The sequence below is a fragment of the Myotis myotis genome, unplaced genomic scaffold (genome assembly GCF_014108235.1).
Source record: "Myotis myotis isolate mMyoMyo1 unplaced genomic scaffold, mMyoMyo1.p scaffold_m19_p_13, whole genome shotgun sequence".
Taxonomy (NCBI): domain Eukaryota; kingdom Metazoa; phylum Chordata; class Mammalia; order Chiroptera; family Vespertilionidae; genus Myotis; species Myotis myotis.
Window position 1 is genome coordinate 56,608,149 of NW_023416317.1, and position 24,819 is coordinate 56,632,967.

Sequence of the window (24,819 nt, forward strand, 5' to 3'; positions counted from 1 at the left end):
GGCAGCCAATCAATGATTCTCTCTCATCATTGATGTTTCTCTTTCTCTCTCCCTCTCCCTTCCTCTCTGAAAACAATAAACGCATTTTTTAAAAGAAGTAAAATATAATACTGAATGTAAACTGTAATGGGGAAAAACATCTGAGCGTGACCAGAGCATGGAAACCAGTATAAAACAGCACCTCTAAGCAACTACGTCATCACCAGGCCCAGCCGGCTGACACGCTTCACCCGCCCCGTCTCCCAGGAATAAAGAGACACAGCCACTCATTTTTCACGGTATTTCTTCTGTAAAGAAGCCAGATTTGGCAACTAGACTGAAAATCTTCCAAAATTCTGTACAAATGTTTAATATACAAATATACACAGGCTTTTGCCAAGAAAAAACACAAGTAACGAGGCGGCTTTGGTGCCGCACACCACCTAGGGCAGCGCCATGCCCCAGGAAAGCGGGGCTGGCGGCCCACACGCAGGCTGCACGTAAAACAGTACGTGACCCTATGTACACGGAAGTATAAAAGACCAGTCCCTCGCCGCTCACAAGCCCTCCGGCAGGAAGGAGGAAGGCGTTCACCCACAACCAGGGGGCTCCGGGGAGCGGGGAACAGCGCAAGGCATGCCCTTGGCGACAGGAGAGGGAGCTGGGCAGTGGCCCATCCGTGCCCTCGGAGCTCCTCATTCTCTCTCCTCTCGGAGTCTCACTCCATCTCCGTGAAGCGGGCAAACATGGCCTTCCGGACAGCGTCTTTGTAGGAATCCGCACCTGACAGTCCGTATGCGCTGCCCTTGGCCCCGAGGCCAGCTCCTTTTAGCCGGACTTGAGCCTGGGGGCAGAAAATTGCTGTCAGCGCTGGCAGGCGATGGGCCGCTCCACGCCTCGTCCAGCCCACTCCCTACCGGGCAGGACCACCCACCAGGCGCCAGAGACAGGACTTAAGCACTGGAGACCTGGAGCCGGTATAGGGTCTGAGGGAATAAGATGGGCCAAGGAGACAGGCAGACTGAGCCGCCCCCACCCCCACGCCCAGTGTCTGCTGAGCAAGCATCGGCGCCGGAAACTAGGCCCTAGGCCCCAAACATGACCGAAGCCGGGAAAGGCCTGGTAATTAAGGGCTCAGACAGCGGCAGGGCGGCCTGGCGCCAGCAAAGCTCCCTGCAGACCCGGCCGGGAAGGTGTGACCTAAGTGGTGGCGCAGGTGGGGAGGGAGCGGTGACTGCGGGGTCTTGTCTAGAAGGCCAGCGGGTGGTGCCCTGATCCTGGGACTGAACCTCAATCTCACCTCCGACCAACTAAAGGATTTCTTCACGTGAACAAAAATCCTACATTTTAATTTGCTTTATGCCTAACCAAAACCACCAGGAAAGAAACAAAAGCACGATACCTTTCAATAACCCAATGGCGGCTACAGGGGTCTGCGTGGTGCTAAGGGTTTGTTTACAACCAAGGACACAGAAATACACAGGCCTCAGGAGAAAACAGGTCTACCCTCAGGACAACACCAAACACCAGACAACGCGAGCATTCCTCCCAACTGCCATCTCAGCAGAGGCGGAGTCAGGGAGGCGCAGGGAGCAGAACCCTTTGTGGAGAGACCGCCGTTTTGTGTCAGGTTGCTGCCCGGGTCCCAGGCCCCGGAGCCCCGCCCCAGGCTCACCTCGATGGGGGCCGTGATGCCTTGACACTTCCTTCCGAGGCCCGAGCCTTCCCGCCAGCCCATGGCCTGCAGCATCTTGTTGCCAATGTTACTGTGGTCGATGCCGTCTTTGGTGGGCTGCTCGTAATTCCTGCCAGCGGCAAACACAGAGTTACTTAAAGGGCTCGAGCCCCCGCGGAGGAGGCGGGACGTGCTCACGACACATACACGGTGCCCGCGTCCAGCTGCTTCTTGCGCTTGGGCTCTGGCGGCTCGGGGATGCCGTACTTCTCCCGTCTCTCAGCGGCGCGGTCCCGGTACTTCATCTGCGCGAGAACAAACACAGCTCGGACACCAGGCTTCAGCCTGCGGCAGCCACACTCCAGGGCCTCACCAGTGGCCTGAGAAACTGCGGGCCCTGTGGAGAGCTACGTCCCCAATGAGCAGGCTTATTATCGGCCACCACGCGTCACAGCCCGCCACGGTCCTGGAAGAGGAGGAGGAGGAGGAGAAAGTGGAGGAGGAGGAGGAGGAGGAGGAGGAGGAGGAGGAGGAGGAGGAGCACAGAGCTATCCTCTCCCCTCGGCACTTGGACAGGCCCACCCCCGGGCCCGAGACCTGGGCAGTCCCTGGGGAGTTGGCACCATAAAGAGTGGGGGAAAAACAGGAAAACAACAAAACAGAAACCAGCCCCTACCTACAGAACCTCCCGATTACTTGTGGCGGGAATTTCAAGTAACTTGCCCATGGGTTCATTTCTTTCTTTTTAAAAATATATATTTTTATTGATTTCAGAGAGGAAGGGAGAGGGAGAGGGAGATAGAAACATCAATGATGAGAGAGAATCATTGATTGGCTGCCTCCTGCACGCCCCCCACTGGGGATCAAGCCCGCAACCCAGGCCTGTGCCCTTGACCGGAATCGAACCTGGGACCCTTCAGTCTGCAGGCCGCCCTCTATCCACTGAGCCAAACCAGCTAGGGCCCACGGGTTCATTTCTAATCTATAGGCTTCCATTCTCCCTGCCCATTGCTGGCTGCACAGGCTTTCTGCTGCCTTCACCTGAGCCCCATCCACTGCTTCCTCCACATCCCCTGCAACCACTCAGGCCCTGCTGCCTCCTGGGCCTAATGTAAGCCTCAGCATCGCCCAGGAAGGCTCTCCGCACTGGGCCAGAGAGAGCCCCTGCTCCTTCCTCAAACCCGGGTCCTTCCCCTGCAAGTACCTGGCATTCAGGACCCGAGAGCAGGCCTCAGGGCACCTCCTGAAGGGACCATGCAGGGCTCGCAAAGCACGTGTGGCCTGGGTCCAGTTTCACGAGCCACAGCGGCCGCTAAGTGTGTGATCACCTTCCCTACCTTCCCCTGGACCTGGAACCAAGTGCTACCAACAGAAGCTCAGGGCAGAGACCTGAGACTCTCTCCAGCGGCACACGCCCCGCTCACCTCTCTCTCCCTCAGCTCCAAGGCTTCCAGCTCCTGCTCGCTCAGCCTGGACCGCCGGTACATGTCCATGTTTTGCTGCAGAAGAGATGTGACACAGGTAAGAATTCAGACCACCCTCAGGTGACACATCCTAACGTCACCCATGTCTGCTGTGTTCTAAACTCAGCGACCCCAGCACGAAAGCAGAGGCAGCGTGCACGAGCCCACACTCCTTCATTCTCACCCCGAGGCCGCCGCAAGCAGGCCCCAGCGCTTCAGGTGCTGATTTTACAAACTGAAGGCGAGACCCCCGCCAGCAAGAAGCTCACAACTCGCTTCGTTGCAGTGGTCCGGAGGGACCCCGCAGTGCCTGCGGTCGCCTGTGACCAGGAACAGCCTCTAAAAGGCAAGCACACCCTGGCTGGTGTGGCTCAGTGGATCGAGCGTCGGCCTGCGGACTGAAGGGTCCTGGGTTCGATTCTGGGCAAGGGCACATGCCCAGGTTGCAGGCTCAGTCCCCAGTAGGGGGCGTGCAGAAGGCAGCCGATCAATGATTCTCTCTTATCACAGATGTTTCTCTCTCTCTCCCGCTTCACAATAAAAAATATATAAAAAAAGGCGATCATGCATGTGAGCATCCACTGCACTTTCACGGCCAAGCCCCCCAGCGCCCAGCTGCCCCCTCCCGCCCCAGAGCTGGGAGAAGCAGGCACCTTGTGCAGGTCTGAGAGCTGCTGGTGCCGGACCAGCGCGTCTCTGTTTGGGAACTGGCGCCGGCAGAGCAGGCAGGCCATCTTCTTCCAGTCGGCCAGCTTCTCCTCCTCACTCTCCAGTCTCTCCACCAGCTCCTCTTCATTGTCACTGTCGCCACTGTAAGCAGCCACCAGACCCCTCTGGGGACAAGAGGAGGAGGGTCGTTGGCAATGTACAATGGGCGGTAGTACAGCTGGTATCTGGAGGCAGTAACGCATCCTCCATGGCTCTGTGCCACACCTTAGAGCAGCGGTCCTCAACCTTCTGGCCCTTTAAATACAGTTCCTCATGTTGTGACCCAACCATAACATTATTTTCGTTGCTACTTCATAACTGCAATGTTGCTACTGTTATGAATCGTAATGTAAATATCTGATATGCAGGATGGTCTTAGGCGACCCCTGTGAAAGGGTCGTTTGACCGCCAAAGGGTCGTGACCCACAGGTTGAGAACCACTGCCTTAGAGTCAATCACACTGCACCACTGCATGGAGCAGCCAGGGCCCGAGTGCTGGGGACAGCCTTCCTGGTACCGACCACGTGGGGCCCAAGGAAAGTTCCCAGATGGCTGTCTTCAGACCACTGACCGCACAGGAAAACCCCAAACACAACAGATCAGAGAAACAGCCCACACGGCCCAGTATCTAGCAAGTAAAAGACGTTTCTTGCTCCGGCTGGTGTTGCTAAATGGTTAGAGCACCAGCCTGCGCTCTGAAGAGTCACAGGTTCAATCCCCAGCCTGGATGTGTGCATGGGAGGCAACCCATCGATGTGAGCCTCATGTCTATGCTTCTCGCCCCCCTCCCCCCCTTTCACTCTCTCTAGAAATCAATGGGGAAATATCCCCGGGTGAGGATCAACAACACACACATTTCCTCTTAGTTCCCTTTCCACACCCCAACTACTAACACATGCAGTAAAACGCAATGAGCTGGGCTCAGGAACTCAGGCCTCCTTCCTGCTCCATCTCGCCTGCTCCCTCGGGGAACACAAAGCCCCGAGCACGAGTCCGTGCAGAAGCCGCCACACACCCGCCCCAGCGACCACCCCGCCTCCCGGGTGAAGCAGGAGCCACAGCAGCCGAGAGCCGGCCTCGCCGCGAGAGAGACACAGACTCGGCCTTTAAACCCTGGCGAGCTCCTTACTTTCAGGGGATTCTCCTCGTCTCCATTCCGCACCAGCTCAGGGATCAGCTGCTGCCTCTCGGCCAAGGCTCCCTGGGAAACGCAGCACGTCATCAGCCTCGTGTCCCGTCAGCCTCGCGTCCGAGGGAGCGCCCGCGGCCCCGCCGCCCCCCCCCCCCCCCCCGCCCCGCAGCCCCGCCGCCCGCCGCCTGCCGCCCTGACCTTCTTCTCGAACAGAGCGAAGCCCGCGTCGGCCGCGGCGCTCTCCCTCCTCTCTTCTTCTCGCGAGGAGCTGACGGGCTGGAAGCTGTTTTTGAAGTTCTCTTTCTGCTTGTTCAGACTCTTGGCCCAGCGCTCCATGTCCTTGGCGATCTAATGTCCAAACCACCACAGAGACATTCAGGCAGACGCTTCGCATGCGCCGCACCGCGGGTCTTATCTCCGCCACATCGCTTAACAAAACCGCTTTTGCTGCTACTTCTAACCACAAACCGCTCCGAGTCACCACATGAAGACTGCTCCACAGCCTGAGGCCCCCAACAAGTCCCAAGTGCACAGGCAACCTGACAGACACCGGCGGTACCACTAACATACTGCCAAACGCTCGCCCTGCCGGGCGGCCCAGCTGCTTAGAGCGCCGTCCCAATATGCTAAGGCTGCGGGTCTGATCCCGGTCAGGGCAGACAGGAAGCAGCCACGAATGCTCAAATAGGCGGCACAACAAATGGATGCCCCCTTCCTCTCTCTAAACATCAACAAATCCAATTAAAGGAAAAAAGGAACCCAGGTGAAGCGGACCGCAATGCCACAGCCAGAACCCCGGACAGCACGCCCGGCGGGAACCGGCCGGCGGCGCCTCACCTGCTGGGCCGTCTTGCTCTTGGGCTTCTCCTTCTTCTCCTTCCCCTCCTTGGCAGGAGGCAGGCCCGCCTGCTGGTGGGAGCTGGACTCGGCGGCCGGCACGTAGGTCTCCTTCTCGCCGTCCCAGTACAGGTACTGCTGCGTCAGGGAGTTGTAGTAGTACTAGAAACAGACACAGTCAGTGCAGACGCTCTGCTGTCCAACAGCTTAAAGAAATAGTTTGTCAAAAGACACATCAAAGTTATTTTTAAAAAAACAAAAACAAACAAAACATGTTGCGGAGATCACACCTCCTGCCCACAGGGGAGCTGCACGCCGTGGTGGGTGAGGACGATGAACCAGCCAGCGAAAGTGTGAAACTTCTTGAGTGAAAGTATAATCTGGTTTCTTCTCAAGAGTCTAGTTCCCATTCATTAACCCGACTCCTTTCCACAGACCGTTGAAACAAACCAAGAGGCCAGAACACATCCCCTGTGACAACCAGCTAACTGCTCTCAAACAGGCACAGCACTCGGACACCGAGGCCACCAAACACAGGGCTGCCAACACCGGCTCGGGGCCCGGAAGGCGGTGGCAGGTGAAGGAACCGGATCCGAAGGCCGTGGGAAGGACGAGTTGCCCAGCGGAGGCGGCACCTCTCTCTCGCTTTGTTCCCTGTCTGTCACTCTACCTGCTCAACAGGGACCCACAGCAGGGCCTGTTATGTCTCTTGCTGGGAAGTGGGTGGGTCAGACACAGGCCACACCTTCTGTGTCCAGCAAGGAGAGCGGCCTGGGAAGGGGCCAGACTTCACGGAGGTGGAGGCAGCCGGCAGACTCAGCCTGCTCGGCGCCCTCAGCCTCACGCCGCTCTGACACACGGGCTCTCAATGCAAGTTCCTGTTAGAAGCACTTCTCTTGTATTCTCTGGCTCCAGCTCCTGATCATCACAGTTTTATTTACGGAGTGTTAAAGATGCTTTCCTCTTTAAAAATCACATACACCACCCAAAATAAAACGCCACTCCACAAACCTGCTAACTTCTCCCCTGAGAACACAGAGAGGCTAAGAAAAGAAGCTGGACACAAGGTCACATCTGAGTCCATTTATCTGAAACGGGAGACTAGAAAAACCCAGAGACAGGAGCAGACAGGTTCCCGGGGCGAGGGACTAGGGAGCGTCTGCGTAACGAGCACAGGGCTTCCTTCCACGGGATGATGGAAATGTTCTGGAATTAGATGGTGGTGATGGTCGACGACAGAGATACACTCTGAGCGCACACACCACCACTGAGCTGTACACTCTAAATGGTTAAAACGGTGGACTTTATCTCAATTAAAAAAAGATGTGGAAAAGACATACAATTGCCAACTTCTATCTGGGTCTTTTTTTTTTTTTTTAAATATATTTTTTGCCGAAACCGGTTTGGCTCAGTGGATAGAGCGTCGGCCTGCGGACTGAAGGGTCCCAGGTTCGATTCCGGTCAAGGGCATGTACCTGGGTTGCGGGCATATCCCCAGTGGGAGATGTGCAGGAAGCAGCTGATCGATGTTTCTCTCTCATCGATGTTTCTAACTCTCTGTCTCTCTCCCTTCCTCTCTGTAAAAAAATCAATAAAATATATTTAAAAAAAAAAAAAAATATTTTTTATTGAGCTCAAAAGGATGGGAGAGAGACAGAGAAACATCAATGATGAGAGAAAATCACTGATCATCTGCCTCCTGCCGCCCCCATTAGGGATCGAGCCTGCAACCCGGGGATGTGCCCTTGACCGAAATCGAACCTGGGACCCTTCAGTCCACAGGCCAACGCTCTATCCACTGAGCAACACCGGCTGGGGCTCTATCTGGGTCTTTACAGAAAGGTTAAGAGCCACCTATAAATGCTACTTGAAAAAGAGTCCATGGTGAGAAGTCAGAACAGCAGTGAGAGAAGGGGGGTCCTGACTGCCAGGGGCAGGGGATCTGCCATGCGCTAGGGCTGCTCCCTCCTCAGTGCTGGTTGGTGTAGGAGTGTAAACATTCAGAGAACCGCACACTTCAGTTCTGTGCATTTTTCTGTATGTATGTTATACCTCAAAACAGTTTTTCTAACCTATAAATTAAAAACTTAAATCCTCGAGCCCTGGCCAGGTGGCTCAGTTGGTTAGAGCATCATCCTCATACCAGTGGTTCTCAACCTGTGGGTCGCGACCCCTTTTGCGGTCGAACGACCCTCTCACAGGGGTCGCCTAAGACCATCCTGCATCTCAGAGATTTACATGACGATTCTTAACAGCAGCAACATGACAGTTATGGAGTAGCAACGAAAATACTTTTATGGCTGGGTCACAACATGAGGAACTGTATTTAAAGGGCCAGAAGGTTGAGAACCACTGCATAAAACAAGGTTGCGGGTTCCATTTCCAGTCGGGGTGGGAGGCAACGGATCGATGTTTTTCTCTTACATCTATCGCCCGCTTCTTGCAAGTGCCCGACCTGGGACTGAACCCGCCCCTTTGGTTACAGGGTGACACTCCAACCGCGTGAGCCACACAGGCCAGGGCTCCATGGCTGTGGAGAAGCTAAAGCGAATCTGGGCCACCTGCTCCGCTGCAGGGGCTATTTCACCTCATGCCTCATCCCGGGACTCAATGACGCTGGGATGTGCTGAGTGGAACCAAGGAGAACAGTGCAGCTACCTGCGAGTTGGGGTCGTAGTACAGCCCTGTGGTGGGATCGTAGTAATAGCCCGAAGACTCATCGTACTGGTAAGTGGACGTGTCCGGCACCGCTGCAAAGGCAAAACCAGCACCGAGTCAGCAGGCAGACACTGCTGCACAGTTCTCGGCCGAGATGCAGCTGTCACCGTCTTCTCTCACATCCCCAAACGTCCCTCCGACACCCACGAAGGGAGAGGAACTCGTCAAACAAAGGCAACAACCAGGACCTTCTAACTGTCAACAGCCCCACGGCCGGCTTACCGTATTTGGTACCAGGAACTACACCAGTCGGGGAAGCGGCAGGGGCCTGGGTACTTGCACTGGTGCTAGGCTGTGCTTCCTCAGTCTGCAAAGAACAGCGGCTCCAATGAGTTCAACTGTACAGTCTCTTAGGGTGCAATCACCACCACCCAGGAGGAAGGGCCACACACACACACACACACACACACACACACACACACACACACACACGATGCTCTAAGGCAGCCCTGGAGCCAGACGCACGTAGCTCCCACTTTCTCGCTGAAGGTCATTAAGTCAAAGCATGCAGAAAGCACAAACACACCTGTTTGGAATGTGACATTTAAAATACACACGCACATTATTTTATTATCTAATAGCAACAGACAGAGAGAAGTAAGGTTGGGGTGTGGTTCCTGCAGCACGAAAGGATGATACTCGGTCAGCAAAACAAAGTCGCCCGACAGGCGCTAGCTGTGTCTGGGAGCAGGCTTACCGGAGAGCTGGGCGGATTCGAGGTCTGATTGTAGAGCTGCGGGCTCTGGGACACCACAGCGGACGAGGTGGTGGTCACGGCTGTGCCTGTGGCAGAAGCCCCGGGGTTAGGGAGAGCCGGCACGGACGGCACTCGGAGCCGAGCATCTGCACCGCGATGCCCAGCCCAGCCTCTGTGTCTGTGTCTGTGTCTGTGAGATCTTAGTGACTCCCACACATGCCCTGACCTACGGCCATTCCGCTTGCACACCCTGCTAGAGTGAGACCCAGCGCAGTCAGCCTGCTGCGGATGCTATAGAGGAGAGACCATCTCTGCTCTGCAGCGGAGGAAAGATCGAGCTTCAAGGCTTTCCTGATTCTGGAACAAAACGTAAGCAGAGGCTTCTAGTAGTGACCCTTCTGATGGATGTCTGGGTACCAGGCTCCAGGTCACCCTCTGTCCCCTGACCCTGCGTGGGCACTCATGCTTCCCGAGGACACAGAGCAGGCAATAGAGGTGAGTCCAAGAATGAACCCTCATTGCGACACGCTCTCTAAGAGGCTGTGATCAGATCTTGGTGACCACGAGCACCCTAATCTTCCCAGCCCCTTGACAACCCTCAACGTGCCCCCCAGCGTGCGGGGAATGGACTCGGAGCTCTGGGTGACGCTGGAACACGTAGGTGCCTCTCCTCAAACAAAAGAGAAAAGGGAGACGAAGTTTCTACCTGATGCAGATGCCGCATCAGATTCCAACCCTCCAGCTTGTTGCTGATAGAACTGTTGGTAGTCCTGCGAGTACTGAAGAGAAGTCCACCATTAAGGCTGCTGTTCTCAGAACCCTCTGGAACCAGAAGTGGGATCGGTCCAAGCTACCACCTACCTGGGTGTACTGCGCATAGCCGTCCTGGCCGGGCTGCAGGTAGCTGTAGTCGACATTGCCTCCTTCGCCACTTTGAGACTAGAAAACACCAAAAGACGACGAACAGACCACCTTAGTGGACACCAGGAAGGGAAACGAGGAAGGATTCCCTAAAACCGTCCGAGAGCTACTAAGGCAGGCACCGTGGAGGAGGGCCATCGTACCTGGGTGGACGACCACTGGGCGGCAGCGATGGCTGTGCTGGCCACAGAGAAGGCGCTGACCCGGTTGCCATCGGGGAGGACCAGGTCTCTAAAACACAACGACCCAACCATGTGACCCCTCAGGATGCTCCAGGCCGTCACCCCACAGGCCACGGACACAGTGATTCCCTCCAGCCTTGGTGGGAGGTCTCCGATGCCAGCAAGGCCACCTTGCAGACGGGGAGGGGTCTCCCTGGGCAAAGTCCTCGGTGGGCAAGTGTCCCTGTTCTACTGCGCACCCGCCACCCAATGAGGCGTCTGCTGGATGAGCAATGACACTAGACACCGGAAACCTACATGCCAGACGGCGCCCATCCTCATGAAGCCTGGCCCGCCAGCCCGGGAGGAAGGGATTCTCTCCAGACAGGTGTGCCCTGGAGCCGGCACAGCACTCACCCCCCGCCCCCCCCGCTCGGCCCGCCTGTGTCCTGTTCTCAAGTCTTCTGGCAACTGGTGACAGAGGCCAGAAGGTACCGAGCTCTGAGGGGAGACAACGGTCTCCCTCTCAGCCTGGGTGACCGGGGAGGGGAGTGGCCCAGCGTGGAGACGAAGCTTACGGGACCGTCAGCAAAGCATCCCGGACAAGCGTGCGCGGACAGCAGTTTGAAACAAGGATGCTGAAGCCACTCACTTTCTGGCACTTTTTGCAAAGTCAACCCCAATAGTCTTGCCATCGATTTTCAAAGGCGGGTGGAGACTCTGTAATATCTGCAGCAGCTGAGAAGCGTCCTGAAGGAGAAGGGGAAGAAATCAACTGTGTCGTGTAACTGGAAACCTCACCCTACCACCCGCCACGTTGGAAAGAACAGAGCTTTCTCTTAAAAAAGAACAGCAGTTCATTGCTGTCTGTGGCTGTGAAACCTGGAGAAAAAAACCACCTCCCTCTCCTCCAGGACAAGGAGGCTCCGTGCCCTTAATGGAGTAAATGCGAAGTCGACCCATGGCAAAGCCCGAAGGACTCACTGGGGCTCAGGCATCGCCCCGCCCGCGTCACACTCCTCCAGCGACCAGCCCGTGACTTAGCACTGCCACACACCACTAGGTAGCCTTGAACTTTGGGCTCACAATTTAGTATCACCACGGGATGAACCCTGTTGCCTCTTGAGGCTGTCTCTTTGCAAAGGAGAGATCCCCGAGCCCCTCACCATGGCGGAAGACAGCTGCACAAACGCGAAGCCCCTGTTCTGCTGCGTCTGCCTGTCTTTGATGAGGCGGATGTTGTTGACGGCCAAGGACGCGTAGGGGGACAGTGCGGTCATGATAGAGTCCACCACCGTGTGTGGGGCGATGTTCCGGAGAATGATTGCTGGGGGCAAAGGAGACACATGACATAAGACACATGACGTGTAAATGCGTCCCACCGCCAGCGCTTTTCAAGGCAGGTTCAAGTACACACACACACGCACATCTATTTGGGGAGGTTCCTAGTGTACCTTTCTTTCTGACACGGAGGAAATTCTAAAAACCAACCTTCTATATATAGGACACGCTGCAGCAGCTGCTGCTGCGCATGACAAAAGGGTCAGAGAACAGAAAAGCCAAGCGCTGACACAGAGGCCAGCAGGTGAGACGGACTTACTGTCACAGTAGTAGTCCACAGACTGAACCGACTCGGTGGTTCCTGAGGGCACTTCCTGCTCCGAGTCTGCAGGAGGAAGGAGGGAGATCAGCAACAGAAGACAAGCCGACAGCACACCAACGCATTTAGTAACGAAATATATTAACACCCCAAAGCCTTAGTGTTAAGTGAAGTTGTTTTCTTTTGTACCCACGTGTGGCTGTAATAAAACCTCGTGAACTCTGACATGGTCGGTGTGAAATGCACAGACCAGGCCCGTGGAGGGTCACCGTGGAGGGCTGACCCGACCCCTGTGCTCAAAGAGCAGGTGCAGAGTGCGCCCCGGCAAGCAGACTTCCTTCTGGGAAGTAAAGGCCCCTCCGTGCCCGCTGTCACCAGCAGCACCTACCGAACCTATGGTACAGGTTTCAGGAAAGTATCCAAGTTACTTGTTTATATGTCCTAAAACCTATACGTTCCCTCAAGTTCACAGACAACCCAGTAGTCAGGTCTTACTGCATATTCCAAACAGCTGAACCCGGGCTTACCAAACTTGTCCGCTCCACATCGGAAGCATTTTAGTCTTTTCCTGAAATTGTTAAGGCAGCACTGGAAAAAAAAAAGTTTCACCTTAATTGCCAGGCTCACTAGGAACCAAGTGGGTCAGAGCGGCAGGGCCAGGGCTCGTCCCAGTCAGTAATGTCAACAGCAGCGCGTAATACCGTGGACCCAAGACACAGGGTGTTACCCTGCACACTCAGATTGCTTTGCTACGGGCATTCCTCTGAGAAAAACACATCTTGGCCTATTTTGCAACAAACTGCATTTTTATCAAGTTGGAGGAAAGTTTCAGTTCATTCAGAAACCTACAAGGAGTCACTGGCGAAGCTCTCCCTCATATCGAAGCGCCGACACGGACCACTCCATGTCCACAGACAACGTAGACAGAGGAGTGGACACGGGCGCAGCCAGGACAGAGTGCGAGCCTCTCAACATGTCGATGCCACACCCAAGTTCAACGTGGTGCCCTGGACCCTGACAGGACTCACGTAACCTGAGCCCTGAGCCGGGTCACAGGACTGTTGTTCATGTCATTGAGGGGCTGCCCAAAGCTGAGAGCTCAGGAATTGAAGAAACTGTAACGTGAAAACACCTAAAACCTTAACTAAAGCACTGGGCTGAGGACCTGGGCTTAGTAAATAAAAACACAAGTGTTCTAGGGATTCTGTCCTCTAACAGGGGGACCCAAAGAACATCACAAAGCACAAAAATCACCCTATGACAAACACTGGTGACCGGCACTTCCGGTCCCTTGTTTGGACGTACACAAACACATGAACGAACACACACACACACACACACACACACACACACACACACACACTAAAACCCCGAAGGAGCCAGGGAACGCGGGAGAACAGCCGTACCTTGTTGCAAAGCCAATCTTCAAACTTGGGCCTGGGGTTGCTGTAATGCATTGCAATGTGCTTTCCTTGAATCACCAACTTTTTCTGTAAAAAAAGAAGTCATTAGTTATTCCCATTGTGGGAAGCGTGTGTCCATTTTCCCAGGGCAGAGCACACTTCGGAAAAATCAGTGCTCTGGAATTAAATGGACAATACGGGGAGGACCAACCACCGCCACCTATACTCTGCCCATCCAATCCTTCCGACAGGCAGCAAGAGAATGGGATGCGGAGTGAAGGTAAACGGAGTCAGGGATGCTGAGAACGCTGCCCAACGCTAACCGCGGACACGCACCAGGCGCGTCGCCAGCAGACAGGAGTCCTAACCTTCGGCAGTGACAGGCTGCCGAGGTGACAGTCTAGTTCAAAAAGCAGAAAACACAACTCTCCCAATTCTGAGTTGTCTCCTACTTAAGCCCTTAGCACGTGTCCTCGGGCTCCGCTTCGCCTGGCCCCGTCCCCCATCCTTAGGCAACTGAGAGCCTTCACATTGCCCTGCCCCCCAACTCCTGCTTCAGGAAGAGCTGCAGGGGAGGGAAACTCGTTCTGAAAGGGAGTCTGTCACAGCTCTTGCTCAGGAGGGACTATGCTGAATGCCATCGAGTCTAAGTCGCTAAGCGAGGCTTCTTTCTGCCGACTGCAGCCTGTAATGCCCTAGGTGACAGGTGTGCTTTTCACTGAAATAGATGGTACTCTCTCTTCAAGATGGGTAACCAGGAGGCCAATGAAGTTTCTTCAGGGGGTAGGAAAGATTCGTAAATGCTTGTACGCCACCTCATCCTTCAAGTCAACCACGTGACTTAGAGGGACTTAATTTGAAAAGTTCAAGACTCCAAGCTGAATCAGTCTAGCCAAGAGCACGCCCAGCACCTGCCCCCAAAGAGTCTTCATTTAACAGGTGCACCTTTTCTTTCTCTTTTTTGGGGGGAGGAGAGGGATGGGGTGACTGAAGCAGGAGGTTAGATATCCAGATTTTTAAAAGGAGTCTAACCCTCTGAACATACATACTGTTGAGCAATTTGATTCTTGCAAATCCTGGAGGATTAAGACATGCTGTGAATGTGGTCTCTGAAAGATCTAAAGGCAAGACCACACGTCTGGCCGAGAGGAAGGCGCCGAGGGGCCACCCACTCCTTGTTGTACAGAAGCAAAAATAAAGAAGCCGGGAGAGATGGCAACAAGTCACCCACTAGGAGAGGTGGGTGCTGGGGAGACTCCAAACTACCACTGAGTCCCTAATCCTATTGGCCTTTGCTTTCTGGAGTGAGTTTGAACTGTAATAAAGCATTACACTAACACAGCTTTGTATACATTAAAATTGTGGAGATTTTAAAAGGTCTTACAGGCTTTTCATCCCTTAGGAGTTTGAAACTCCCAGGCAAGTCCTTAGACACAGCCACTGCAGCAAGCGATGCTGCCACGCCAAGGGAACAGACTCACAGGAGCTGGCGCACCTTCTGAAGGGACAGGGATGGTGTCCCCGTGGGAAACGCATGACGCTCCACTTTTAGAAGATCAGGTGCCACCGCTGGGTTAAGAAAACAAGGCTTAAAAATCTAACCAATCAAAATTAGTGAGTCTAGTTATAAACGGCAATATATTAATAATCAAAGGATAGAATTCTCACTTATGGGTGACAAATCATAAAATGCTGCAGAAAAGCAACAGGCGTTAAGAAAACGTCCCAGAATGCACTTGGTTAAGGCGTCAATACTGTGCTCTGGAGTCCTGGAAAAACGTCACGTCTGTGCCAAGCACTGAACGCAATCTTGACACTTCAGTTCATGCCACCTCCAAGAACCAGCAATGGTCTGCTCTGGACCGCCAGCCCAGGCGTTCCCAGGGAGATTAGAATGTTAATGCCACTCTAACCAGGTTAGACAGCAGGGCACTGGCTCCCCGCTACACTCCTCAGACTTACTGTCCACACATTCCGCCAGGCCCTTAACTAGCCCTTGAAGACATGAGCAGTAATGCCTTGGGGGGGTGTGGTCCAGGAGAAATAGGGAGTTACTTGTAAAATGCCTGCAGCAGACTTCTATTGAATTCTTTTCATTGTCAGAGAGAGCTGGAGATTCTGAGATTCCTCTCAATGACACCATGAACAGGAACATATAAGCAGGGGAAGGGGACACGGAGTGTTTGGTAAGTAGCAGCTAGGTGGTCAGGGGTAGCCAAGCCCCGCCAGGCAGATACGGCCAAGGGCAGAGCGAATTCTGCCATGCGTCCTTGGGACTAGATTTATTCTAGTTGAATCAATTTTAATATATACAAAGCTTTTCTTTTTGTAAAGTCACTCCTTTGGAACAAACCACTCCTTCAACCTTTTTTAAAATTGTACAGACTTGTTCCATTTTCATGAATATCTAGACTTGGTGAGTGAAGCAACCTGATTGGCTTCCATCCAGCTGGTAGCATCTTGCAAGTGATAAAACTCCACGAAGGCGAAACCACGGCTTACACCTAGAGACAGCATTCAGATATAGACGGGATACTTGTGTTAGTCAGTTCCTTTATAACAGGCGAATCTCTCTCCCACTGCTTCAACACCGTGGGACAAAGCCAATTGGGAAGCAGTTTTATAAATGTGACTTGACTTGGGGATCTTCTTGATACTTTGCCATGGCAAGGAACCAAGCCGCCTGAGCTAAAAGCCACTCGATTTGATTCCACGCTTCAAAAGTAACCATGCAACCGACTACGAACAAGAAGTTTATACATCACTACTTACCGGAGGAAAGAAAAGCCCCTAAACACAAAGTTTTTAAAAAGGTCCTCAGATGCTCTATAACATCGTTTGCAAAGAGTCACATTCCTTAGCCATGGCAAACCTGTCATTCTGAATTCATGTGCTCGAAGGCTGGGGGTCAGGAGGGTCTTGGGGACGGGGGACGGGGGACGGGGAACGGGGAAGAGGCCCGGACAGCGGAACTCAGCTCTCACCTGTTTTCCTTTTCATGAGCCTCACATCCGCAGGCTGAGGGCCTTCGAAGGACTCCATCATTTCTCGAATCTGCACAGGGTTTTACACATTTACAGGTAAAGCTTCAGCCACAAACTGTTCCGCACCAAAGCAAGTTCAAGGACTGGGGCTGCATCTCTGCTTAATTAGCCAAGTTCTGAACTTCCATCCGCCGAATGCAATTATGCAACACGTGGACCAGAAGGAGGACTCTCACAGGAACGCCCGTGTCACTGCGCCCTTAAAGCGCTATGTGCCACCTGGGCTCCCTCAGGCCCATTATTTACCTTAGGACACACGGTCTGCTCCCAGCATCCTGTCCACCACGCCTCCCCCTTTAGCCTCATCTCACGGCCCTTTATGCTAAAGGAGCAGAACCAATGGCCAAAAAACGAGAAACTCCCCTTAAGTTAAGTAGTTTCTGCACATCTTAAGAATTTTCTTACATTTACTTTAATGATGAAAATTAACAAAGCTCATCTATTGTTAGGCCCCTAATAAATTAAAATAAACATTAACTGGGCCTAGAAGCAGCAATTCTGGCTGACAGGTTTCTCACCGATGTCACACCAAGCCCTTATTGCAAAAGGCAACGATAAAAAATTGCATTCATTTCTTTAGTAATAATTCCAGGAAGCAATACTCTCAGGGGGAAAAACAGGAGCAAATATGTGAAACAGGGATTCTCGGCGGCCCCACGTGCAGAGGCGGCAGGGCCACGCCGTAGATCCTCATCACGCGTGGCTTCTGTTTGCGAACATGCCTGCTCCTAAGTCTCTGACTGCAAGTCAGCGCCGCAGCGTTCGTGCCCATCGCTCCTGCCTGTTCCAGCGGCCACACTCCAAACAAAAGGCCCTTTCAGTCTGCTTAGCGCCGAGCTGTCCCATTTCCGCGCTGTTGCTGACATCACTGGCTAATGGCTCCCCAGTGCAAGGCCACGAGGTGCCCCATATACGTGCCAGGTAAGCTTTACTCAGCCATGACCTACAGTGCTGCTGGCCATGAGCTCGAGGCTGCTAAATCAACGATATCTATTAAACAAGGCAACTCTAAACAACTACATGCAAAACAAAGTGGGCAAAACTGTGACAAGCTCACAAGAACCGCTCTGGACCACCTCTAGGAGCAGTGAATTTACAGACAGCAACCACCCAAAACAAGGAAAATGGACTGTATTCAATTTTTCAGAGAATGAGAAGCTACACTGACTCAGGTTCATGCTTAGTAACTAAAGACAGTTCCTTCCAAAGTAGCGATACAGAAACATCACGGCAACATAGTAACTAAACACAGTTACTCTAAGAATTCCCATGTCAGTGGGAGGACAAGCGAAAGAGGCAAACAAGAATGAAAGCGACAGCTGAAGCTCAGGAAAAGATGAAATACTATGCTTTTAAAGTGTTTTAAAGAGCCCAACAATTTTTCTAAGACTATGTATCTATCTATATAAAAGCCTAAACAGCCCTAACCGGTTTGGCTCAATGGATAGAGCGTCAGCCTGCAGACTCAAGGGTCCCAGGTTCGATTCCAGTCAAGGGCATGTACCTTGGCTGCGGGCACATCCCCAGTAGGGAGTGTGCAGGAGGCAGCTGATCAATGTTTCTCTCTCATCGATGTTTCTAACTCTCTATCCCTCTCCCTTCCTCTCTGTAAAAAATCAATAAAATATATTAATAATAATAAAAAAAAGCCTAAGCAACTGCCTGACCAGTAGCTATGACGTGCAATGACCACGAGGGGGCAGACGCTCAACGCACAGGCATGGGAACATGGAACAGACTGATGAATCTCAGAGGGAAGGGGGGAGGAGGGGGGTGGGAAGAGATTAACAAAGGATCTTATATGCACACTAGAGGCCCAGTGCACGCACTGTTGGGTTCCCTCAGCCTGGTCTGTGGGGATCGGGCCATAACCATGCACCAAGCCTCCAACATCCCCTGAGGGGTCCCAGATTGCGAGAGGGCGCAGGCCAGGTCGAGGGACCCTAGTTCTGTAATATTTGGGCACCTCAGAAACCCTACTTTGAAAACCAGCCTTCTATGGCGGAGACTTCTACTTCCCCAAACAAGCCTAGAACACAAGCCCGACAATCTCGTTTTGTCACCAGCAGGGAGGCCCCAGTGGCAGCTAGAGCCTGCTCTCCCCACACCACCACCTTCCCTGGGCTCCCGGGGCCACAGGCCCCACAGACGCCTCAAGGGGACAGTCGGATGGACAGGCTCTTTCCTGAACTGGCTCCTGTGGGGCTTTTCTTCCCAACGCCACATGCTCACTGCTGCGCTCTGAGCTCAGCCCTGCCCTCGCTAACTATCACGCTTCCTCCCATCACTCCAGCCCGCACAGCTTTCGCTACCAGGCAAAACCCCCAGTAACTTCCCTTTACACTTAGCTGGGCTTCCAAAGCCTCCAGCACCTGTCCCAACAGCACCTTCCCAGCCACCTCTCCTACCACAGCCTTCAACTTTCGTGGACACAAGCTGGGTGCAAGGTCTCGTCTAAATCCAGTATCTTTCTATTCCTAGGCCTGCTCATGTGAAGTCCTGCCTGGAGGCCAGCCCCCCACTCCCGCCAGCTCTCCACCAGACAAAACACTCCTACCCCTCAAGGCCCAGCTCAGCGTCTCTCACCCGGAAGCACTTCCTCACCTGCCACCAGCAACACCCCCTCGAAGCTCTGAGGCGCCTGAGGACCTCTCGCAATAGACTGTTTCCAACACCGACCCGTCTCCTCAGCTTTGTCCTCACCACTGACCTGAGCTATTCACCTGGGCCAGTGACGGCGAACCTTCTGAGCTCGGCGTGTCAGCATTTTGAAAAACCCTAACTTAACTCTGGTGCCGTGTCACATATAGAAATTTTTTGATATCTGCAACCACAGTAAAACAAAGACTTATATTTTTGATATTTATTTTATATATTTAAATGCCATTTAACAAAGAAAAATCAACCAAAAGAATGAGTTCGCGTGTCAGAGGTTCGCCTTCACTGACCTAAGCGTTTCCTGAGACGGGCTCCATGGCTCTGCGTCACGGAGCACCCACAGAGCACACGGCAGGTGTGCAGTGGGTCCCCACCAGTGTCCCACCACTCACTCCAGCGCCCCACCTCACACCGCCACTTCCAGCCTTTAGAAGACCAAAGCTGTGCGAACCCAGTATTTACCTTCAGCTTTGTCTCAAACTCATAAACATTAGTAGAATTTTAATTTGAGAGCTCCAAGATGATACTGGCACAACGCTATGCATTTACACCTTTCAAAAACACTTCAAAACCTCACATCCATTTCACCACCACCATCGGCCGAGGGGTTTCCTGCACTAGAGCGCGGAAGCCTATCTCAGAGACGGCTGGTCCCATTGGGGGGGGGGGGGGGGGGGAGATGTGCTGATGTAAGTGCCACATGAATGTCACGAATACAGAGCTTGGGAAGAGAGGAGGAAGGCCTTCCACCTGGTGGGTCAGGAAAGGCTTTGCAGAAAGTAGCCTTTGAGCAGAAAAAGCACACGATGGACATGCCCAAGGTGGCCTGCGGGGGAGTCGGGGTGGATGTGCCTGGATGGAATGACAGATGCCACTGGGAACCAGGCAGTGCCCAGAGGAAACAAACAAACAAAAAAGAATTAAAATAAAAGAGACCAGGCAGTGCCAGGACACCAAGGCCCCAGCCGGCCAGCCTGAGGACTAGGTGGTCGGAATGGCTTCCTGTTCAACAGGCTTCCGGATGTGTCAAATGCAGTACAATTCTCATCCAGTCAAATGGGGCCAGATCAGGACAAAAGTGTTTTTACTGATACACGCTCACCAAACAATTAATCAATTCAATAAAAAGGTACTGACTGCCTTCTGAGGGCTATTGAAGGACTAACACCCGATCCCTGCAGTAAGGAATGTCAGTCTAAATGGGAATTTCTATGAATGAATGAACCCAACTGAGAGAAGTCGACCCTAAAGACAGACCTACTTCACTAACTGAGCTGTTAGCTTGAGCCCAAACAATAACACAAGACAAGGGGAGAAGCCCCTTGTGCCCAGAACGCTTGACGGAGCTGCTGTTCCCCTTACGTCGCTCTCCGAGATGGTGATGGGAAGGCCGCGCAGCATGATGGTCTTGCTCTCCCGCTCGTCGCTGATGTCGTGCCGGTAGTCATGCTCGCCATAGTCTCCATCTGAATGGTAGCCATCTTCGGATCGGTCACTGTTCCTTCTTTCACGTTCTCTCTGATTTACAATAAACAAAACCACAATGAAAACCCACTGGCCCTATACCCCCACTCCTGGAATTTATCTTCGGGAACAATAGCGAGGATACAAGAACTCCATGACAACGTCACTGCGGTGTTTCCTAAAACAGCAGAACCAAACCAAAGAAACCCTGTCACCAATCCTTCAGTTCAGGAAGCAGTTGAACCACTCACCGTGCAGATGCCAACACAGCGAGATGCCACTGCCTGTTACGATAGGAAGATGATGTGTGAGGAAACAGTGGGAAAGGAAAAGGCCAGTGCAGAATGACATGTGCAGCACGACTGCTTTAAACAGAGCCGCGCATGGAAAGGGTCATGGAAAAGCTGTGCTAAGGTAACGGAAACTACGACTTTCAGGAACGCCAGCTGAGGCGCAGGGCTGGCTCAGTATGACACCCGCATGCCGCATCCTTAAAATGGGGTACCACCCACCTCACAGGCTGGAGCGAGACCTCAGTGAGCTCACAGAAGCGAAGCACTCAAGAGCACCTGGGACAGGGCAAGCCCTGAGTGAACCCTGGCCGATATTTCTATGACTACAATAGAGTGTCTGAATGTCATGCCCCCGGAGAGACGTCCACACGTGGGATACTTACTTCCAGAAGCCTGGGCGTCTTATGCGTACAAGTCATAACGAATGCTGACAAACCCACACGCAGCTGCTGTCACTCACCTCGGGACTGTCGTAGTCTCGGTAGTCGTCGTATCGGTCCCCCCTCCGGTCCTCACTGGATCTCTTGTAATCCGAGTCCCTGCGCCTGCTCCGGGGCTCCCGCTCATCGCGGTCATCCCTGTCGATGATGGAGCCGTACCTTCCACTTCGCTCTGTTCTGCTCACTCTGCCAGGGAAAATAATTTGCATTTATTCTAAAGTAAATCACATTTTGTACCTTTAGAAAACATGGCTGAACACATGTCCACAGCTCAGTTCACAAGATATACAAATAGTTATATGTATCCCTTAAAATTTATCACTAAATCCCAGGTCACAAAGACAACCAGTGGGAAAACATCCATATTCCTAAATGCAAAACTAAGTTTTAGGAATTCACACTAAATCTGAAAATTCAGATATCAAATGTTTGGGTTTAATATTTTTGAGAAAGGGAGTGTTCAAATGCATTCTGTATTTTCTCACGCCTGTGGTCTATGCATCACCCCATTACACCTGGCTTGGATCTTAGTGATCAAAGGCAGGGAGAAATAAATTATTAGCATTTCACCCAGTTTCAAAGGAGAGCACATCCTGGCTCATCTGCTCTCAAGGGTATCACAACAGCCTGGATGAGTTACATACATCTTTTCCCCCAGCAGGCAGTGAACAAAGTAGTTCATCTGTTAGACATACCCAGCGTTGTCAGAGAACATTTTTTCCTATAACATCTAGTTTATCTTTGGTTACTGGGCAGCACTGGGAAATCTAAAAACAAGAGGCTTGAACCCACTTGACCACAGATATTCACAGTTATTTCACAAGTTATGTACCAGGTTCATAAAACTGCTGTGTAAGGGAAGACAAAGGCCAGGTTTATAAGGGCGCATTGAAAGCATCCAAATAAAAAGAAATCAATGAAAACCAGTAGCCTAGGACTGTTTCAGGATGTGAAGCCTGGGGCTGACAGGCCCTAAAAAGGTAAATGTTAATTTTGAAAGTTATTTGGAACCACAGACTGCTGACACAGAATTAAAATAATGGCATCACGTGACAAGACCATTTCCCGAGTCCCGCTGGGCCATCAATTTGGTCCTTCACTGGGACTGGCCGGGACGCTAAGGAGGCAGGTGGCTGAGTAAGGAAAGGCTGTGTGTTCAATCAAATGGCCCGAGTGGGAGAACCCACAGCTGACACAGCAGCCGCAGCTCCCACTTAATCCGGCGCTAATTCTTTAGCAGTTTGTGTGTAATCTGTGGTCGAAAACTTCCCAGCCTATAAATCTGGGTCGTCTTGCCATGCAGGGGACAGGAACTGGCCCTCGGCGGTCGCTTACGGCTGCAGCCAGGCACTGACTTCTGCACAGCTGTCACCCACCCTGGGACCTTCCGACCCACTCCACCCGCACCCCTTACCCTTCAGGCTCCACCTTAGGTAACACTTTCCCCGGGAAGCTTAACCGGCTGTTCCCAGAACCCCACGCTCCCCGTGCTGACAGCAGCCTAGCCGCCTTCCTGCAGCAGGACTCGCACCCCACTTCCGCTCCCTCCCTGCACTACACGCTGGTGAGAGCCGGGGTCACGGGAGTGCGCACAGCAGTGCCTGGCACAGACAGGCGCCTGCACATCTGTTTGATAAACTAAACAATTTTTTAAAAACTGCTCCGTCCCCGGGAAACTCTGAGGTCGAAGCATGTGCAGCGGCGACTTACCGTTTGTCCGAGCCCATTGTCTGACTGCAGCTCTAGCTCGCTGCTCCGAAAGGTTCACGGTTTGTAGGGTTTGTTTTTTTCTAGAAGAAAAGAGAGACTGGTTGCTGCAAACCCGAGTCACTGTCAGTCCTTCCGGGGCTGGGACACTACAGCGGCCGGAACTTCATCGAAGCCTGGGGGGCAGGGTGGGGGGCGGGAAGCTGGGGACCAAACTGTCAACGTTCAAGTCCGGCTGTTCTGCTAACGAGGGGAACCGCCTTTCCAACAGCAGGGGCCTGCGGGGAAGGAGCCCCGAGGGAGCGGCGGGAGGCCTTCCGGCCCCCCTGCGGGTTACACAGCAGAAAGGACGGCGCGGGCCGGCGCCCTGGGCTCCGGGTCGAAGGCCCGCCGTGGGGGAGGCGACCCTCACAGCAGCGATCGGGCCCTGACTCAGGAGCCGCGGGAGACCCAAACGTTTCGGGGGAAATCGAAAACCTTTCGGAAGGCGGGATGCTGAGCTGACTGAAATCCACTCCACTTGCGACACAACGGCGGCCCCGAAGCCACTGCCATCCGGCCAGCGGCCAGCGTGGACACGGCTTGGACTTGCTTCCCGGGCGACACGGACCTCCGCGGCCGGGGCCGCCGCCCGCGAGGCCGGAGGCTGTCCCGGGCCGCCCCCAACGAACGCTGGCGGCATCGGGATCGGGGAGAGCCGTCCGGGAGACAGGGGCCTGGGCAGAACCTCTGATACGCCCCCGACGCCGGGCCGGTGCCCAGACCCACCGCCCGGGGTGTCGCGGCCGAGATGGCGGCGCCGGCGCGGCCGACTGGGGCGTCCGGCTCCCCGCCGCTCCCGGCACACGCCCCCCCTCCCGCCCCCCAGAGGGCCCCGCCCGCAGAGCAGCCATCACCGAGCAGCCTCCCGGGGAGGGCGGCTGGGGGCTGCCGAGAGGCACCCGAGGGGCCGAGAGGCACCCGAGGGGCCGCGACGGCTCCTGGCTCATCTGGGCTGCGGAGCCAGAGCCCGAAGGAAGCGGGCCTGGGCGGGGCGGGGCGGGGGGCGGCCCTCGGAAAGCTGACGGCGCAGGCGGCGCCGAGGAGCGCGGGCCTCCGCCGCCTCGGGCAGTTTAGTCCGCGGAGAGATCCGGCCGGAGCTGACGGCCGTGGCCCGAGCGCGGGGGCCCGGGAGGCCCCACGAGCACCGCCCCGACAGCGGGGACCGCCGGTCGCTACGCCCGGCGCCGCACTTACTTCCAGGAAGGATCCAAGCGGCCGAGGTAGCGGGTTTGTGTCTCAGAACCTCCAACCGGGGACCACCGCTCCACAAAATGGCGCCTCCGTCGACCGCCGTCTCCTACCCACAGTGCCTCGCGCCCACCCCTCCCCCGACACGCCCCCCGAGGAGGCGTCCAATCCGCGGAGGCGCCTGGCTGCGCGAGGGCTGCTGGGAAGTGTGGTCGCTAGGGCAGCCTGTCAGTTACTACGCCCCGCGTTAATTTCCTGCGTATTTCCCTTCTTCAAACGCGCGCCGGTTGCCAAGCTGCCCTTTGCAGACCCGGGTTAGAGCCTTTACCGTTATTAGGCATAGCAATGTTTTGTCTTTGTTACAAGCACGTTTAACCCGGTTTTAAGATAAGAAACGCTAGTTCATCTTATGTTGCATTATTGGACGCTAAGATTATTGGGCAGGATACTTTACAAATATCTATTTCATCTTCATAGCCTATGAAATGGTGATTAAATCCACTTTGCACGTGAGGAAATTGAGATATATGGAAATGACGAGGATTCTTGAAAGCAGGTCTAAAAAGTATTCCATTGATGTTCTCTTGTTACTTTAAGGGTTAATTTAATGTCTAGTAGTATCTCAAAGTTAACACAGCCAAAACCCCAGCCTCCTCTCCACTACCTTCCCTGGCTCATAAGTGGAAACT

General features: G+C 53.8%; 1 protein-coding gene across 6 annotated transcripts; it reads right to left on the minus strand.

The window, feature by feature from the left end:
* Positions 1 to 266: 266 nt before the first annotated feature.
* RBM5 (RNA binding motif protein 5) lies at positions 267 to 24,254 on the minus strand. 6 transcript variants are annotated; one of them, XM_036333512.1, is made up of 25 exons: positions 24,137 to 24,254; positions 22,904 to 22,983; positions 21,214 to 21,379; positions 20,359 to 20,514; positions 16,279 to 16,348; positions 15,725 to 15,798; positions 13,298 to 13,381; positions 12,419 to 12,479; positions 11,892 to 11,957; positions 11,458 to 11,618; positions 10,944 to 11,041; positions 10,274 to 10,361; positions 10,071 to 10,148; positions 9,916 to 9,988; positions 9,210 to 9,295; positions 8,735 to 8,819; positions 8,453 to 8,544; positions 5,795 to 5,956; positions 5,156 to 5,305; positions 4,955 to 5,026; positions 3,771 to 3,950; positions 3,079 to 3,153; positions 1,862 to 1,959; positions 1,655 to 1,784; positions 267 to 823 (listed from the first exon to the last, which is right to left on the minus strand). In XM_036333512.1, exons 2-25 carry the CDS (start codon positions 22,918 to 22,920, stop codon positions 698 to 700), a joined length of 2,448 nt encoding a protein of 815 aa, XP_036189405.1. In that variant the 5' UTR covers positions 22,921 to 22,983; positions 24,137 to 24,254; the 3' UTR covers positions 267 to 697. The 6 variants fall into 6 exon arrangements, with proteins under 6 accessions (XP_036189405.1, XP_036189406.1, XP_036189407.1 ...); XM_036333513.1 differs by having other exon boundaries at positions 24,133 to 24,243; XM_036333514.1 differs by lacking the exon at positions 24,137 to 24,254 and adding an exon at positions 23,378 to 23,687.
* Positions 24,255 to 24,819: the final 565 nt, after the last annotated feature.

Coding starts and splice junctions, on each gene's coding strand:
- RBM5 (XM_036333512.1), bottom strand. Junction 9,989..10,070: donor GCTATGCGCAGTACACCCAG/GTAGGTGGTAGC, acceptor ACTTCTCTTCAG/TACTCGCAGGACTACCAACA. Junction 8,545..8,734: donor AGTTCCTGGTACCAAATACG/GTAAGCCGGCCG, acceptor TTGCCTTTGCAG/CGGTGCCGGACACGTCCACT.